The sequence below is a fragment of the Schistocerca cancellata genome, chromosome 5 (assembly GCF_023864275.1).
Source record: "Schistocerca cancellata isolate TAMUIC-IGC-003103 chromosome 5, iqSchCanc2.1, whole genome shotgun sequence".
Lineage (NCBI taxonomy): Eukaryota > Metazoa > Arthropoda > Insecta > Orthoptera > Acrididae > Schistocerca > Schistocerca cancellata.
In genome coordinates, this window is record NC_064630.1 from 143,804,657 (window position 1) to 143,824,104 (window position 19,448).

The window sequence follows — 19,448 nt, forward strand, 5'->3', positions numbered from 1 at the left end:
GCCAAGATGCGATTCTCACCTCCAAATTTGTTATTTTTCAAGCCTTGTATAATTTTCATGATTTCATCTAATGTGGTAGGGGGACTATCTGCAGGAGGAACAGTAGGATAGAAATCAAGCTTTTCATTTGGATTTTCAGCATTCAGTAGGGATCAAAAGTAATTTCCAAAAGCTGTAGCACATGATTTGTGATACTAATTTAGTTTTCCATCGAGTCCTCTTATATGTAATGTAGGAGGTTTAAACTTGGATAGTTGTGATTTAAAGGCTTTATAAAATTCCCGAGTGTGATGTTTTCTAAAATTTGCCTCTATTTCATCGATTTGGTTTTTGTTGAAGAGTCTCTTAGTTGTTCTCAATACTTTTGATGTATCTTTCCTAACCTTCAAGAAGTTTTCGTGATTTTCGGAGGTTTTCTTGCTATTCCATTTTATCCAAGCTTGTCTTCGCTTTTCAATTGCTTCATTACAATCCTCGTTCCACTGTGGGTGTTTATATGTTTTATTGGTCAGTATAGTTTCAGTGGGTGATTGTACCATGGCTTCTTTAATTCTGTTCCAGTCTGTTTTATTTGGTTTGCTGTGTAGAGTTTCTGTAAATTTGTTGTCAACATCTTTCAGTTTACTTATACCAAATTTTTGGGTCTCTTTTTTCTTGAAATATTGGAACGGTTCTTTCGGCTATGTGGGATGATATTCATTTTCACCAGAGACAAGAAAGTGCGTGTAGAGTATCAATTTCGTCTCTAATCTGCGAGCAACAATTAAAACCAAGCGAAGCGGTAGCAGTTTTGTCACGAGCTTGTTTGTGGGTCGGCGGACTAATGTGTGTTCCCTTTGTCACGTTGTAACAGTCCAGTATCTAAAGAGATGAATACTGTAAGCAGATTCAGAAGGATATAGGTTGCAGTAGTTACTCGGAAATGAAGAGACTTGCACAGGATAGATTAGGACGGAGTGTTGCATCAAATCAATCTTCGGATTGAAGAACACAACAACAACAGGTACGTATGCATAGACTGGACGAGAGTGACGAAACAGTCACGGTGACAAAAGTCACCCGTGTGCGCTAGTTCTAACTAGTAGATAGAACTGATGATTGCGGAACGGCCAATACTATTTAATTATACTGATCTTTTATTTATCTCCTAAAACACCTCTTACATAAAATTACAACAGTATGGGTGGTATGATCGAATCTGAGGCTGTATTAGCAGATGATGTGTTGCAATCAAATTCCGATCGTATTTGTCACCGTTTTTCAGTATTGGACTTTTAATGAATAATTTTCGCAAGGTCTTCGTTATGAACCAGACTCTTTAATTCGATAGGTATCTGTTTCCGGAAATAGACTATCGAACCTGCGATTCCAGTGGTCATACTTCGACCTAGCCATAACATAACAGGTTTGAACACGTCAGACCATACAACCACCTAACTGGGGAATGGACCAATCGCAATGCTGTGTTTTGAGTTTCTGTGTTTTGAGTTGTCAGACAAGCGATGTAGTTCAGTGGATGTTGTCAGTGAATTTATGTGAATAGTTGGCATTTGCTATCTTTATGCCCATGGGTTTCCTTTCGATAGTAAAACGAACTAGCGTTATAGCATGCATCACGTTATCATTTATCGTAGTAGCAGCGGAAGACGACAGTGTACCGAAGCTTCCTTACTGCAACCCCGAGGACAGTGCAAAATCTTATGACAAGTAAACATTTAACGTCCTTGTTTTGCATCATTTTGTATCTTTTCTGTTTCATAGACATGTGTAAATCTTATTAATTGTAATAACATAGTTTTGATGTCGTGGAAAGAATTTATCGACATTATAACAGCAATGATTTCCTTATGCGTTGTATTTTTAACTGGAGTTTCTAGTTTGACATAGTATATTGAGAAAATACATTGATGATGATGACTGGCAAAAGGATTGTCATTGTTAGTGTGTTCTGCATATATACAAAAAATTGGAGGAGTAACAATAAAGCAAACAGCAGTTCACATAAAACAATTTATCTTTCTGTCCCTTAGGTACTTTCTTTTTTCATTCTTTGTCAGTTTGCTGTATATTCTATAAATATGAAACATAACTAGAGGATTTATGTATTCGTTTGTGTCAAACAGCAGTGAAGCAATTTTTATTGAAGTTAATGTGCAATTAAAATAATAAATGCTTCTAATCTACCACAGTTTATTCTTCAGAGTTCATTGCTCATAATTCGTGTGATCATTGTACGAAGGGGGGGGGGGGGGACGAAGGGATTCCATTGTCATAGGTAGGACATTTGCTCTACATTTTTCCAAATGCTATCATAACAAGTGGTATAAATGGAAATACGTGAAAAATGCTTGGTGGTCTTATGAATTATACTTTCTGTTTATATTTGAATATCAAAAGTTTACAAAGTAAGTTTTTAATCATCTTTAAAACTTTGTCGCAGGTGGGGTAGTAAATGGATGTAGATTGAATGTCCAACAACATTTCACAAAAACTGCGAATTTTGCACTTATTTTTCTTTGAAAACATTGAAGTCACCCTATTAAAAGAATTCTTTATGTGATTAAATATCAATAGTGCAGTATTAACAATTACCCACATAAACTACAATCAAAAACTTTCACACATGGGACAAGGAATTGTCACTGGTTGGACTCGTGCAAAATGGAATCGGTTTTTATAATTTAAAATTAATTTTATGATCTTAATCTATAAATGAATCAGTAGTTAACATATTTAGACCTCACTTCTTGTTTTTGAATAACTTTGTAGGAAAGTTTTGTTTCCTATAAATAATAAAATTTTCAGTAGAGTAGGCCTATAGCATTAATGTCCTGAGTAGGCTAGCTAATTATTTTAATTTAAATTTGTTTGATGTCTGGGTATGGTAGAAGAGTAAGAACTTGTCCAAAATTAATGAAGGATACATCCTTCTCATCATTTGCCGAGTCCTTTACATTTTCAGTATCTGGATTTCTTGCTTAAAAAAGGTTTCCTCTACTGTTATATTCATGCAACATTTTGACAATACCGAAAATGCTGAACCCACCCCATCTGCTTTGATCCATGATGTCATCAAGATAGCAGACAGCCCTATTTCCAGCATACACATTATGGCTACAATAATGTCACTAGATACATCTGCTAACAAAGATATGAATGACATAAAATATTGCACTCCAGCAAATACATTAAACTAACAGACCAGCAATGGGAAGTAGGAGATTTTGGAAGAGAGAAGTTAGATATACAGCAATAAGAATAATATTACCAACTAAGACAGTGATAGCAAGAACATAGGCCCTAATAGCTTAACTGTTATCAAAATACCACATCTTGAAGATATCAATTCGGCTCTTGTCACTAACTTTCATGGTGCAAATCTCACAGCCATACAAGAACACAGGAAACACAAACAATTCCACTAGGTGCATCTTCATTGGTTTAAATATATCCCAGTTCTGCCAGATTTTAGTGTGTTTAAATATTATGGCTCAGCCGAGGACGATTTTTCATTTTATTCATTTATCAAACTTAACAGTGTCACTTATGAGAGATCCTAGATGTAAACAGTCAATCACTACCTCCAGATCCTTTAAGCATCCTGTAAATTTCTTTGATCTAAACCTTGGAAAACATTATTTTCATTTTTTCATCTTTATCTCTAGACCAAAACTTAAACAATAGTTTTCACTCGGGAGGCCAGATCCATAACTTCTTCCTCACTTCCTGAAAGTCCGAGGGTAGTATCACCTGCAAGTTGGAGATTATTGATTTTCATGCCACCAATTGAAATTCCATCTTCTCAACCTCCAGTGCTGCTGTGATGTGACATATTGTGCATAGATATTACCGAGCTGTGGTGGCAGTGTAGAACCTTGTCTGACTTCTGACTCACATTTGTCATTAAAAAAACCCACGGAGTATTCACCATCTGCCTTTATAGTTGCAGTATGATCGATATAAAAGACCTTTTAGCAATGCTACTAGGTGTTTTGGAACCCCAAACTTACTGAGCACATGCCAGAACTTATCCCACTTCAGATAATCCGAGGCCTTTTTTTGGTGGTGGTGGTCTTCAGTCCTGAGACTGGTTTGATGCAGCTCTCCATGCTACTCTATCCTGTGCAAGCTTCCTCATCTCCCAGTACCTACTGCAGCCTACATCCTTCTGAATCTGCTTAGTATATTCATCTCTCGGTCTCCCTCTACGATTTTCACCCTCCACACTGTCCTCCAGTACCAAATTGGTGATCCCTTGATACCTTAGAACATGTCGTACCATCCGATCCCAGTCCTATAATTGGAGAAGTTGTTAACTGGTCCTTTTTGTGAAGAGGATTTAGCACAGCCATAGCCCAGTCTTTAGACCATTCACCAGTTTTCCACACCATATTACATATTAAATGTAAAGCATGCATGCCTGCCTCTCGCATCACCTTCAGCATATCTCTTGAAACAAGCTACCATCTATATCTGGGGATTTGTTGTTTTTCAAATGCTTGGTGGAATTTTCAGTTTCGCTGAAATCATGTTCTGTGTCCGACTCCGTACAAGTATTTCATCCTCAATGGTATTTCCTTTGCAATACAGTGTTCCACAGTATTGTTTCCACCAGACTGTAGCTAATTTCTTGTCACCAGTGAAATTACTGTCACCTAATTGCATGATTTGAACTTGCAAGTAACATTTTTTATCTTGCATTTCATTTAGCTTTTGGTGCTGGTCTGTTTCTTCAAACATAATGATGAGATAATGTCTTCTCAGTTTGCCCAGTTGCGGTCAAATACTTTGTATGCTTCTTCATCTTGAACAGTTTGTGTGCTTTGCTTCTTTGGCGTGTTCCTTTCTTCAATCAACAGTAGAATCATATTTGAAACCCATGGATGCTTCACTTGAGGGATCTTCATAGCCTGTTCTGGAAGGGATGAACTGATTACTTTCTTCATTTTGTACCATGTTTAGGGTGCTGCTCCTTCCTCTGTTAATTGGCAGAGTTTGTGTCTTATCGTTTCTCCAAACTCTTTGAGGCTATTTTTGTCTGTATATGAGCATGTCTTGTCCTTACCTTCTTTAACAATTTCATTCTTATCTGCATTTTCATGGATAGCATAGGTATGGTTACTGCCATAGTCAGCACCAGGATACATCTTAAATCCAGGACCAAAATGCACTAACATTGCCACTAAAAAATGAAATCGGTCCGATTTCTGACCCTATTCCCAGGAGAAATCCACGTGTATCAGCATCTTGGGTGATGTTAGAAAAGGGTATTGCAAATGGATAAATTGTTTTTCACACCAAATTCCATTAAATGCTCTCCCACATTTATTCCTCACTCCCTTGCTATAAAGTCCTACCACAGGTCTCACTTGTCCGTTGTCTGCGTCTTGCCAATTTTTGCATTAAAATCACCCTGGATGACTAATGTTTCCTTTTTGGATATTTTCCTGATGGTACTTTATAGCAACTCATAAAATTCATAAATTTCTATGTCCACCGAAGCTGCAGTGGGAGTATAAACATGAATGATCTTGATATTGCAAGATGCTTTCACTTTAATGGAGATTATTCTATAACTAATGACATTACAATAACTCGCCGTCAAGGCAACAAAAACAAACTCCCAAAACATCAGTAATATGTAACATCAGTAATATGTAACAATGGAAAATCCAGGATGGAACGTAACAATACGAGAGAAGGAAAGTTGCTACGCACCATATAGCGGAGATGCCGAGCTGCGATAGGCACAGTAAAAAGATTCACACAATCATAGCTTTCGGCCATTAAGGCCTTTGTCAGCAGTAAACACACATATACACACGCACACAAACACTCACGCAAGCGCAACTTGCACACACACCTGCAGTCTCGGAGAGCAGAAACTACACTACGAGCAACAGTACCAGTGCATGATGAGAGTGGCGACTGGGTGGGGTAAAGAGGAGGCTGGGGCAGGGAGGGGGAGGGATAGTATGGTGAGAGTGGCGGACAGTGAAGTGTTGCAGCTCAGACGGAGGGTAGGGGAGAAGGTGTGGAGGGGGTAAGTAGGGGAAAGGAGAGAAATAAAAGTAAAAGACATTAAAAGACTGGTTGTGGCAGTGAAATGACAGCTGTGTAGTGCTGGAATGGGAACAGGGAGGGGGTTGGATGGGTGAGGACAGTGACTAACAAATGTTGAGGCCAGGAGGGTTATGGGAACGTAGGATGTATTGCAGGGAAAGTTCCCACCTGTGCTATTCAGAAAAGCTGGTGTTGGTGGGAAGGATCCATATGGCACAGGCTGTGAAGCAGTCATTGAGATGAAGGGTATCATGTTTGGCAGCGTGTTGAGCTACAGGGTGGTCCACTTGTTTTTTGGCCACAGTTTATCAGTGGCTGTTCATGTGGACAGACAGCTTGTTGGAAGGATTCCTCTAGATGGTCATGACTAGGTTAGCATAGGACGGTGCCATGTGGGTGCCCATAGCCGTACTGCGGATTTGTTTGTAGGTAATGCCTTCAAAGGAGAAGTAATTGTGGGTGAGGATGTAGTTGGTCATGGAGACTGGGAAGGAGGTTGTAGGTTTGGAATCCATAGAGTGTCTGGAAAGGTAGTGTTTGATAGCAGTAAGGCCATGGGCATTAGGAATGTTAGTGTACAGTGAGGTGGCATCAGTAGTGACGAGCAGGGCACCATGTGGTAAAGGGAGAGGAACTGTTGACAATCGGTCGAGGAAATGGTTGGTAACCCAGAATCCTGAACCCCTCACCTGTTTCAGATTCATTGATGACATCCCTGCTATCTGGATTTAAGGTGAGGACACCTTATTCACATTCCTCCAGAACCTCAACAACTTCTCCCCCATTTGCTTCACCTGGTTCTACTCAGTCCTACAAGCCACCATCCTAGATGTTTAACTCCGCCGCAGAGATGGCTACATCAGTACCTCCGCCCATATCAAACCTACTAACCACCAGCAATACCTCCACTTCGACAGCTGCCACCCGTTTCATACCAAGAAGTCCCTTCCGTACACCCTAGCCACCTGTGGTTGTCGCATCTGCAGTGATGAGCAGTCCCTCTCTAAATATGCCGAGGGTCTCACTGCAGCCTTCACTGACCGCAATTATCCTCCCATCCTCGTACAAAAACAAATCTCCCGTGCCTTATCTTTGCAGTCTCTCACCACCTCCCATAGTCCAGCCACAGAGCAGCATTCCCCTTATAAGTCAGTACCATGCGGGACTGGAGCAACTGAATTACATTCTCCGCCAGGGCTTCGACTACCTCTCACCGTGCCCTGAAATGAAGAATGTCCTACCCACTATCCTTCCCAACCCTCCTACTGTGGTATTCCGCCGTCCACCGAACCTACACAATATACTCGTCCATGCTTACACAGCCCCTGCTCCCAATCCCTTACCTCATGGCTCATACCCCTCTAATAGACCTAGATGTGAGACCTGTCCCATACATTCTCCTACCACCACCTATTCCAGTCCTGTCACTAACATTACCTATCACATCAAAGGCAGGGCTACCTGTGAAACCAGTCATGTGATCTACAAGCTAAGCTACAACCACTGTGCTGCATTCTATGTAGGCATGACAACCAACAAGCTGTCTGTCCACATGAACAGCCACCGACAAACTGTGGCCAAAAAACAAGTGGACCACCCTGTAGCTGAGCATGCTGCCAAACATGATACCCCTCATCTCAATGACTACTACACAGCCTGTGCCATATGGATCCTTCCCACCACCACCAGCTTTTCTTAATTGCCCAGGTGGGAACTTTCCTTGCAATATATCTTACATTTCCGTAACCCTCCTGGCCTCAACCTTTGTTAGTCACTGTCTTCACCCATCCAGCCCCCTCCTTGTTCCCATTCCAGCACTACACAGCCGTCATTTCACCACCACTCCGTCTTTTAATTTCTTTTATTTTTATTTCTTTCCTTTCCACTACTTACTCCCTTCCCCCTCTGCACCTTCTCTCCTACCCTCCGTCTGAACTGCAACATTTCACTGTCCACCACTCCCACCGTATTATCCCTCCCCTTCCCCGCCCCAGCCTCCTCCTTACCCCCACCCAGTCGCCACTCCCATCATGCACTGGTGCTGCTGCTCACAGTGTAGTTTCAGTTCTCTGAGACTGCAGATGTGTGTGCGTGTGTATATGTGTGTCTACTGCTGACAAAGGCCTTAGTGGCCGAAAACTATAATTGTGTGAATCTTTTTATTGTGCCTATTGCGGCTCAGCATCTCCGCTATATCTCGTATTGTTAAAGTCCAATTCTGTACCAACATCACTCCCAAAGAATATAGAAACATAAACACCTCACACTAGAGTGTGCCACCACTTATTCCAGCATGCATTCTACCAACACAGCCACTTCAGACACGCTGCTCCTCCAGATGTCGCATTGCACAACAGTGTTATGTCATGGGTCAGATCAGACAGGTAGAATCGGACATTTTGGTTGACCCAACATTTCTGCAAGCTAACTCTTGTTCCACTTGCTGTGTCTACAATAGACTTGCATTTTTTATACCAGATGTTTGTCTGCTGACTGTATCTCTAGTGAAAAAATTTTGTATTTTGAGCAGATTGTCATCTAAAAGTTCACGTGATGTTTTCTTGTCAACTAAGAAAATTTGCTTTGGTACCTATTTAGACAGGTTTTCCCATGCAAGCTTTTTTTCTTTTCACTCTCCCCCCCCCCCCCCCCCCCCCACCCGAGGACCTGGTAGGAAGCATGTTCTTCACCTTGTCTGGGAGGTACAGGTTTCAAACTCATTTTCAGTCAGTACAGATTTTAGTTTAAGCCTGTACCCCCTTTTTCTTTCAGCCACCTTCCTATGATGTTCAACTAAAAATTTTTCATAAGATGATGCCTGTATCTTCAGGTTTTTCCATCTTCTTCTGTCACATTCCTTCTCTTTATTGGAGTTGTAGTTCACTTCCATCTTTCTTCGAAGTTCTCTCATGCAGTCTACTGTCATTGTTTTCCTTATTTTTCTGAATAAATAATAAGTCAGTATTAGTGTAAACCATTGTGGCACCAGGTATACTATCCAACGAAATTAAAAACTGTGTTAAATTGTTAAGCTTTTAATAACAACTTAAAAACTGTTATATGGCTGGGACACAACTACTTTCAGTATGTATATATGGTCATTTATGTACTAAACACTGCCTTACGGGTCACCAGATGTTTTCATGTTTTTCCTCATTCCTAACCTAAAATAAACAAAAGTGCTATTATTGCTGTGATAAAGATTTGCATGTTTTCTATCATTGGTGGGGCTCTTTTGAAAATTGTGTACTTAATATCATATGTTTCTTTGAAAACCAAAGTTCGTATGTTCTGCTCTTCAAACTTATCATCATCGTCATCATCATCGTCATCATCATCATCATCATCATCATCATCATCAACAGCAGCAGCTGAAATTTCCAATATAAAAGCCGGTCTAGATGTCCTACATTCTCATCTACAGTAGTAACAAATTTATATAAATATATTTCCTCAAGTAGTTTTGTAGCTTTAGTAATTTTTCAGAACAATACAATTTAACTTTAGTAGATTAAAAAAACTGTAACATAAATAAAATTACAAAAAATTTTTTAAATAATTGCAGACTCAGGTTCACACGGAATCGCCCAAATAATCACACGAACAGAAATTTGTAATGGGGTATGCAGATACTGTGCCAGCAGATAAATTTAGTATTTAAATATCTGACTGATAACTTTTCTCTTTTTTTAGGTTAGTATATGTAAGCACACTAGATGGCTCGTTATCAGCCCTTAATTTGGAAGACGGCTTTTTGGCCTGGAGCATTGAAACTGGGCCTGGACCAATGCTTTCATCTAGCATCCATAGACGAGAGGTTAGTTAATTTATACAGTTCATAAAAGTGTAATCTGTAATTGTCTTGTAGCATGCGTTTTTGAGGTTCTTTCTACAGTACTGAAGTGTATTGACTGTGGCATTAATTGTTAACACAACATATGAAACTGATCAGGAAATACATTACTTCCAAACCATGCTACATTGTATTAGGAAGATTACTGACTGCTGATACTAAATAGTGTATATAACGTTGTAATGCTGTCTCAAAGGCTGACTCTTGTGCTAGGAACAAAAACTGGACCTAACATATAGAGGAATGATAATTTTTAAGTGAGGGCAAGCCAAAAGCTGAAAACTGAAAGCCAAAGACAACTTAAAAAGGAAGCTAGTGAGCTACAAAATCAAGATACTATCTTTGTTTGCAGAGAGAGGTGAAAAAAGGAAGGAAGATTAGGATTTAACATCCCATCCCCATCGAGGCCATATTAGAGGTGGGAGGTATGATGAGAGTGCAGGGTTGCACATTAGTTGGTTTTCTTGTATTACTTGTATATGGGTGCATCCAAAATATAGCATTTTAGATAGCTGGTTTTCCAACCATTGTCATGATGAGTAGGTGTTTGAATGTGCAGAAATGATTAAATTTAGTGAAAGGATATATCTGTAATTTCTGAAACTTTCTAAGCAGAGCAGAAACTGTGTTATCCTTCATTCTAAGGGAAAATACTAATATAGTGGTATGAGGTGACACAGTTTAATTTTTTTGTTGTAGAGAGAAGAAAGAATTTGAGTTAACTGTAAATGTCAGTCTGGACTGGAAGAAATACCAGTTGCAGATGCCTGTCAGAATAATGTTCAAACTAGCACAAATAGCCTAATCTGTTTGCAGTACGCTTTTGCCTCACCATGAGTGTGTGTATGAAAGCAGAAATATGACAATATTTATTTTGCTTATGTATTATTATTTTTGGTTATGTATTGTAGGCTGTGTTGACAGACCAAACTGTAGCATTTCCCAAGGTCTGTGTTAGCTTGAAAGGTGGAAGTTTGGTTCTGAATTGGTAGTCAACACACACTAAATCCTGAATAATTGTATTTCTATTTATGGCATTTATTTCATAAAAATTTGCAAGTATGACTCTCCTTTAGTTTCATAGTATTATGTGCTTGTAATTTCTGACTGACATATATTGGGTACAGTTTTATCATTGGTTCCATCTTAACCAAGAAATTTGATGGTTCTTCTCCCCCTTCATTTTGTTTCACACTGTGAATTTCGTAGGAAGAATACGGGAAAAACGATTTATGTACAGGTTCTATCTTGGATTATCCATTGTCTGATTTTACTTCAGTTAATATTTCTGATGTGGGTTTATTGTTAGATAGATGGACAAATTGTGATTAGAGGTGTGAAGAGATTGTCTGGATAAAAGGAAAAGATCTTAATAACAGAATGTATTGTAATATAGATCAAGAGCACACAGATATGCAAAAGATTTAGTAACTCAGTTGTGTAAAGTCCCGTGTGGTGTACTGAGAGAAGAGGTTAATGAAGTCTTTAAAGTAATTTTTTTGTATCTACCAAATAACTAATTTATTTGGCTGAACAAGTTTCCTTTACAATGGATGACTTAGGATTAAGAATATGCATAACGATAAAATGCAAAGACTAAATGTGTGCACAACTCTAAAGAACTGTGTCTTGAAACAAATGGGAGCTAAATGGAAGTATGCAGAACTCTTTTTGTAGAATTACACTTACAACTTTTGGAGAGCCATTGATTGCAGATGTTCTTTTTTTCCATCTCATGTGTATGCTGACTAATTTGATGCAACCTCCCTTGTGCCAACCTATTCATCTAAGAGTAGCACTTACACTCGACATTCTCAATTATTTGCTGTATACATTTGGATCCCTTTCCTCGTCTACAGTTTTTGCCTCCATACATTCCCCACTAATATCATGGAAGGTATTTTCTGTCATATTAGTGTGTGCTGTGGGTTGTCCTGCCTATTTGTCTACTTAGTGTTTTCAAATATGTTTCCTCACCATTTCTATGGAGAACGTCTCCTCTTATATTAATTATCTGCAGCCTTCTGTAAAATCACTTCTCAGCTACTTCAGTTCTATTTTTTTTATGGTTTTCCCATAAGTTTTCTCTCATCATATGGTCTCAGAATTTTCATCCTCAAATTAATGTATATGTTTGATACTGAATAGGCTTCTTTTGGTGAGGAATGCTGTCTTTGCCTGCAATGGTCTGCTTCTTATGTTGACCATGCTTCATCCATTGTGTCTTTTTTTTCATCCAGTGTACCAGAATTCTTCCACTTCTGCCATTTTGTCCTCACTCGTAATGTTAAATTTGTTGCTAATTGTGTTTCTGCTACTCGTCAGTGCTTTGTTTTTCTTTGGTTGACTCTCAGTCCACATTCTCTGCTCATTCTGTTTGTTCCATTTGATAGGTCCTGTAAATCTTTCTTACTTTCATAGTAGATAAGTCATCAGTGAAACTCATGATGGTGTTTTTTCCATGAGTTTTAATCCCATTTCCATCCTTGTTTTTTTCATTATGCAGATTGAACAGTGGAGGATAAAGAGTACATCCTTCCCTTACACCCTTCTTAATCCCAGCACTTCTCACTTGATCTTTTATTCTTATTGTTTCACTTGATCTTGTGCATGTTATATATTACCCATATTTTCCTGTTATGTATACCTGTTTGCGACAATTTCAACATCTTGCACCGCTTTACATTGTCCAAAGACTTTACTTTGTTGACAGATTGTGTGTTGATTTTACACATCCGTTGCATTCAGTAACACAGGAACTACTACTTTGGTTGCTGTAACATCCCTCAGGCCAAATATAACAGCTTCAGTTTTCTTTTTCATTCATTTGTATATTAGGCCTATTCTTGGATACGTGAAATTATCAAATGGTTTGTGTAATAGTTCTAGCATTTATCTGTTCTTGCTATCTTTGGGATAGTGTGGATGATATTCTTCCCCAAAGGTGTGACGACATATCAGAAGTCTCATAGTGAAGCATAAAAAGACTAAAAACATTAGTGATCTAATCCAAACCCTTAGTAAAACCAACTTGAATGATCATTCAGATCAATGGTTCTAGGAGTTCTAAAAGAATGTACTCTATTCCCTTCTCTTCATTGTATTCCAAGGCTTCCAAAGCCCTTTCAAACTCAAATATTGGGACCCATTATGTCCAAATCAGTTACTGTTTATCTTCTTCTATCACATTAGCACACTGGTCTTCCATGTATAAAGGTAGTCAGTTTACTCTTTCTTTAGTAGTGGAAAGCCTTGTATGCTCTTAATGCTGATGCCTTGGTTCTAAATTCTCCATAATTTATTTTGACTTTATTGCATGCTGAAACTGTCTTCTGACAACTGCTTTTTCAGTTTCTTAACATCTTTCCTACAGTCATTTCACTTGACTTAATTTTCATTTCTAAGTGACATATCATGGAATGACTTTCTTTTCCTAGACTTTTAGTATTTTCTTCTTTTGCCAACAAGTTGAAGTATTTATGTTGTAGAAAAGTACTTCTAAAATGTAAATACTTTTGGATTAAAGGAAACCACTCACTGAAAAGCAGAAGCATTGAGATTTAATTGGACACACACGAAAAGAAGGAAAACTTGCTAGGTTTTGTAGTAATCCTTTTACAAGCCAAAGTAAAATACACACACTTACACTTTTATACATACAGACACCTGTGCCATTACAATGTGCCAGATGGACTAACAGTGTCACTGTTGCATTTTAGCAGGTTGACTATGTTGTGGTGGGGGTAGGGCTAGGTGGGATGGTAGAGGGCAGCAGGAGACAGTGAGAGGGATTGTGGCGGATGGCTAGTGGTTCCAAGGCCGGCAAACGATATGTCGGCTAGGGATGCAGAAGGGAGGGGTGACAGTTGTACGGGCTAGGCATGTGATGCGTGGCTGTAGTAGCCAGTGGGGTATGGCAGATGCTGAAGGTGACATGGGGAAGTGAATAGGGATGGAGTGACAGATGGAGGAAGGGGAAACTGTTGGATGGAGGGTGCAGGAATAGTGGGCTACGTGTGATTGAGGCCAGGATGATTGTGTGAGTGGAGGATATGTCGTAAGAATACCACCCATCTGTGTAGGTGGGTGGTAGAGAAGGTGCTGGCGAAGGGAAGGATCCAGATGGCCCAGTTTGTGAAGTAACCATTGAAATTGAGCATGTTGTGCCACCAGATGTTCCACTTTGTGCATGGCCACAGTTTGCCTTTAGCCATTCATACTGATGGACTGCTGGTTGATCGTCATATTGTTGTAAAAGCTGTACAGTGTTTGCTGCATGATTGGTATATGACATGGCTGCTTTCACAGGTAGCCCAACTTGTGGCCTCTTCTCCTATGCCATCAGTGGCTGGGTCACCGGCGAAAGCAGCATGGCATATACAAATCCTGCTGCAAACACTGCACATCTTTTTACATCAGTGTGACTACCAATCGGCTGTCCACCAGGATGACTGGCTACCACCAAACTGTTGCCAAGAACAAAACTGACCACTTGGTGACACAACATTCAGCTGACCACATCATGCTCGGTTTCAAAGGCTGTTTCATAACCCAGGCCATTTGGATCCTTTGCTCCACCCCCAGCTTCTCTGAACTTAGCAAATGGGAGTTATCCTTAAAATACATCCTTCACTCCTGTGATCATCCTCACGTCAATCTCTGATAAACCCACTGTCTCTGCACCCTCCACACAACAGCGTCCCGTTCCTCCGTACTGTCACCCTCTCCCTATTAATGTCCCTTCAGCATCTGCCGTACCCCAGTGGCTCCTACAACTGCGCATTACATGCCTAGTCTGTATACCTGACACTCCTCCCTCGCATTCCTAGCCAGCAAACTGGCTGCCTCCTTCAAAGTTGCTAGCCATCCACCCCCAATTCCGTCTCCATGGCTCTTGCCTCCCTCCAGCCGCTCCACGCAACACTACCCTCACCACAACCTAGTCAACATGTTGAAATGCAGCACTGGCACTCTTAGTCCAGCCAGTACCATGTAATGGCATAGGCGTTTGTGTGTGTGTGTGTGTTTATTTTATTCTAGTTCATAAAAGGATTACTCCAAAACCTAGCAAATTCAACATGTCCGCTCTTCGTTGAATGGTCTTCCTTAATCTAATTGATGTATTTGTTCTATCACCTACAGTTTCTTTGCAGTTACTTTTTTCTGCTTGTATTTATGTGTCCTCGTACTGTGATAACTCATTTTTGGTATTTCAATTCCTCCTTGACTAAACTACTTGTTGCGATATTGATTATTGCAATGCCTACAGCCTCAGAAAACTTGGAGTGCACTTGAACATTCCCCAGTGTTTCACTATCCCACTTCCTTGTGCTTTGGTTTTTCTTGACAGTTCTCTTTTCTCTGCCATTGCTGATTCATGATCTGAGCTATAACAGCTCCTGGGTAGACCTTATAATGCAGTATCTCTGTCTAATGATGATGTAATCCATCTGGTACCTTCCCGTGCCCCTGACCTGTTCCAAATATGTTGCTCCCACTTGTGTTTTTTCAACAGTGTATTAAGAGTTAAAATCTGTTGCAGAACTCAAGGAATCTGTCTCCTCATTTCTATTGCTGAGTCTGTATTCTCCTATAATTCTGTCTTCTAGTTCTTCCTCTACTATAACATATCTACACCCCCCCCCCCCCCCCCCCCTTCCATGATTTTTTTCAGCTTTTACTTATTGAGTTACCCCTTCTATCCCATCGTATATTCTATCTCATCATCATCTTTTTGAAGTGTTGGCCACGGATTTGCATTTGGGTGACTGTGTGGTTTTGTGTGAGAATGTGTGTACTTTTGCTAGAGAAAAAGCGAGAGCTCAAAAACTAGTGTGAATACTGTTTTCTGTTGTGTGTTTCTATGCACCAAGCATCAGTCAGCTATAGTTGAGTGGTTGCCTTTCCTTTATTTTATGTATTATTTTATCTAGGAATTTCCATTATTGTTTACATAATTTCTTCTTCTTCAGAATGGGCCTACTTCAGACCATGCTTGTTCAACTTCTGGGCTTTGGTGTTTGCCCAGTTCTGTTACCTCCTCTGCCGATGTAACTCCTTCCTTTCTTCCGTCCAGGGGGTACCTTTCCTTCGGGGCTTTTACTGAAGTCCTCAGACTTCCTTCAAGGTATGTCTCATAGACTGTCTGTTCTGGAGATAGTTATTCCCAGCTCTTTAATACCCTTTTCAGTTTCTGTCAACCAAGTGGTGCAAACCTTCTTGATTTGCCAGAAGATGAACAGATGGTTGGACAATCTGTTTGGAGGCAATATTGCAACTGCACAGTCAGAGAGCCTCTCGATATGTTCATAGAGCTCCGAGTTATGTCGCCTTCTGAATTCCTTATCTTCTTCTACTGGACAAAAGATCTTCCTGAGGATTCTCTCTGACTTTCAATTTCTCCATCAGACCTCTCTGGTTCATGGAAAGACATTCTATTGCTTACAGGGTTTTTGGTCATATGTCTTCATGCATGGTGCTAAAGTTTCAGGTTGTGTGACAGGCATTTTTGGTGTAGGTGCTCATAGTCAGCCAATAGGGTAGTTCCAACTTGTTGACTCTCGGGTTCAATCTATTTGTTGAGATACTTAAACTTATCAGTTCTTTTGATGTTCCCCTGGTCTAGTAACATCTCTCTGTTAGCTTCTTTAATGTTGGTGAAGAACTCTGTTTGAAGACCCACTGTGGCTGCCTGTTTTCTGAGACAGTTTACCTGCGTTTGTGCCATTTCAAGAGAATCAGCAATCAGTGCCATGTCACCCGCAAAAGCCAGGCAATCTGCAACCAGTCCTTCTTTCTTATGGCTTGGGTAGATGCCACTCGGAACACCCAAATTGGTCAGTTCCTCGCACCATTCTCTCGCATCCTTTTCTGGGACACAGTTGAAGATAAGTAGAGCCTATCCCATTGTCTCACTCCAGTCTTTATCTCAAAGCTTTCTGAGATCTGCCCTGTAAATTTGATCTTTGAATGGGTGCTGATCAATGGTTCTAGAAAGAGTATGCAGATTTTTTTGTCTAGTCCTAGTTCCTGGAGTATTTTGTTAATTGTTTCTCTATCAGTGGAGTCGCAGGCCTTCCTGAAGTCAACAAAGGTGAGGACCATCTTGTGGTTTCTGGAGTATGCCAGTACAGTTTTAAGATTAAGGATCTGTTCAGCACAAGGTTGGGTCTTCCTGAAGTCTCCCAGATACTCTCCCAGTTGACTATCCAGTTGATCTTCCTCCCTTGTTAGTAACACTGTGGAGAGAATCTTGTGTGTTACCGGGAAAAGAGAAATTCCACGGTAGTCGTTCAGATCAGTAAAATCTCTCTTTTGTGAAGTGGATGAATCGGAGCCGTGTTCCAATCAGGTGGTAATTTCTCTGTTTCCCAGATGTCCTGGATGATCTCAGTGAACTTGCCCACGGCATTGCATCCAGTACGTTTCCAGAGTGCAGCAATGCAGAAACATTAGAGTCCTCTCCAGCTGCCTTATTATTCTTTAGAAGCTCAAGGATTTGTCCAACTTCTTCCAATGAAGAGGGCAGTGCGTCCCGTGTCTGGTGTGATTTGTTTGAAGTCGAAGTCTTCACTGCATGGATCACAGTTGAGTAGGTTTTTAAAGTACTGAACTAAGAGGTGTCAGCTGTCCTTGTCCTTAAAAACCAGTGTGCCCTGCAATTCTCTGAAGTGGAGGCTTGGCAGATTGTATTTTCTGATTAGCTGCTTGAAGGTCTGTAGATATCTCTGGAGTTATTCTTAGTGAAGCTCTCTTCGATTTGGGTTAGTTGGTTTTGTGTGAAGGTCTGTTTGGTTCCTCAAATTATCTTAGCCGGAAGCCTTCTTTGTTCCAAAAAGTTCTCCCAATTTTTCTTGGTTTTCTCACAGTTCCACTTTCTCCATAGTGTCTATCTTTGGGCTATTGCATTGTCACAGCCTTCATTCCACCAAGAATGCTTCCTTCTTCTCATGAGGGGGGCCAAGTTCGTTGGCCACCTTCACAAGTGTTTCCTTCAGTTGGTCACCGCTGTTGAAGTCTGTACTGTTCAGTCTCTGGCTTACTTCTTGTCTATTCTTAAGTTGCTCTACATCAAATCTCACCATATTAGAGGTTCTGTGTACTCTAGTGTGTATAGGCTGGAGTCTCATTTTGATCTTTGAGAGGTAATGGTCTGAGTCCAAATTGGCACTTCTTAATACCTTCACAGTTTGTATTTCCTTTTGAGGTTTTACTGAAATGGCTACATGATCTATCTAGAATTCACCCAAGTTGGTGTTAAGAAAAATCCAAGTCTTCTGCTTCCTTGGCAGGTGTCTGGAGGCTGTAGACTTCATGACAAACCCAAAAGTCCTACATACATCCCTCAATCATCCGCCAATGCAGTTGGTTATCATATGTGCTGAATAGTTGCCCTCTCTATTTCTGTACTTTTTCTCTCTTCCCAGTTAGGCATTGAAGTCACCAAGCAGTACCACAGTGTGCGTCTCTGGAACTTTAGAGAGCATCTTCTAAGGCTTCCCAGAATTTGTCAATTCTGTCAGGATTGCGTCTGTTGTCCTGGTTGTTTGGGGCATGTACGTTGACTACATTGTAGCTCTTGTTAGCACGTTTGAGTGGGAGGATGGATATACAACTGCTTGGGGAGGTGATGTCAGTCACTGAATCCAGCATCTTGTGACTGGTTATAAATCCTGTACCTAAATGGGGTATGATCTTCATTACCCGCTAACCCCTTTTCCTTTGAGGATTCTGTATCCTTGGGACTCAAAGGCACGATCATCCATGAATCTGGTTTTCTGTACTGCTGTCAGTACTATGTTGTGTTCTGTTAGCAGATCAGTCAGATGTTTCAATTTACCCACTTTGAGCAGTGGATTAGCATTAAATTTTGCGAAGAAGCTTTGCCGTCTTGGTCTGAGTTTATGTCCTGTGATTTCAGGATGCTCTGACTCATCCTCGAAGCATGTTGGTGCGAACTTCCCAGAATCCGAAGGTCCGCTAATATCACCTTGGGTGTCAATGGATTGGTTACCACCATTCAGCGAAATTTCCCTCCTTGCTCAGATGAAGATTATTCTCTGTGGGACAGTGGCGAGCCACTGCCCAAGATACTACCCAAGTTGTTAGCTTGAGAGGCTTATTCGGGGTTGTCACCCATAGACAGGTCGCCTTCACTACATTACGTACGTACGGTTCATATTTCACAAGTAAAGCTACTGAATCTTGGCACTCTTTTTCATACAGATGGTGCATTTCAGCCATAGTTTTCACACTTGTAATGTATGGCTCTTTTGTATTGTTTCTCTGTGAATAACAACTTCTGTATTTCAGAAAAGTTTTAATATGGTTTCGAATACAGTCCAATGAGGTTCATCGCTGCCATCCTTTCATATGGTGTCATCTCACATAACTTGTTGATGACAAATTTTTCCAAAGTCAGATAATGAATCCTGTTGTAGTTGTTGTTGTTGTTGCCGCTGCAGTATTAAGAAATGAGAGACTTAAATTTGTTTTATCTGTGTCACTGCTGCTGGTGCGAAGCAACAGAGCA

At 40.3% G+C, this 19,448-nt stretch overlaps 1 protein-coding gene across 1 annotated transcript in view; it reads left to right on the forward strand.

The window, feature by feature from the left end:
* The first annotated feature begins 1,402 nt into the window (after positions 1-1,402).
* Positions 1,403-19,448, forward strand: part of LOC126188288 (eukaryotic translation initiation factor 2-alpha kinase-like) — a 231,877-nt gene continuing 213,831 nt past the window's right edge. Inside the window, exons 1-2 of the mRNA XM_049929872.1 lie at positions 1,403-1,707; positions 9,757-9,880. Coding sequence (XP_049785829.1) covers positions 1,562-1,707; positions 9,757-9,880 — 270 coding nt within the window. The 5' untranslated portion in view covers positions 1,403-1,561. The remainder of the gene's footprint in view (positions 1,708-9,756; positions 9,881-19,448) is intronic.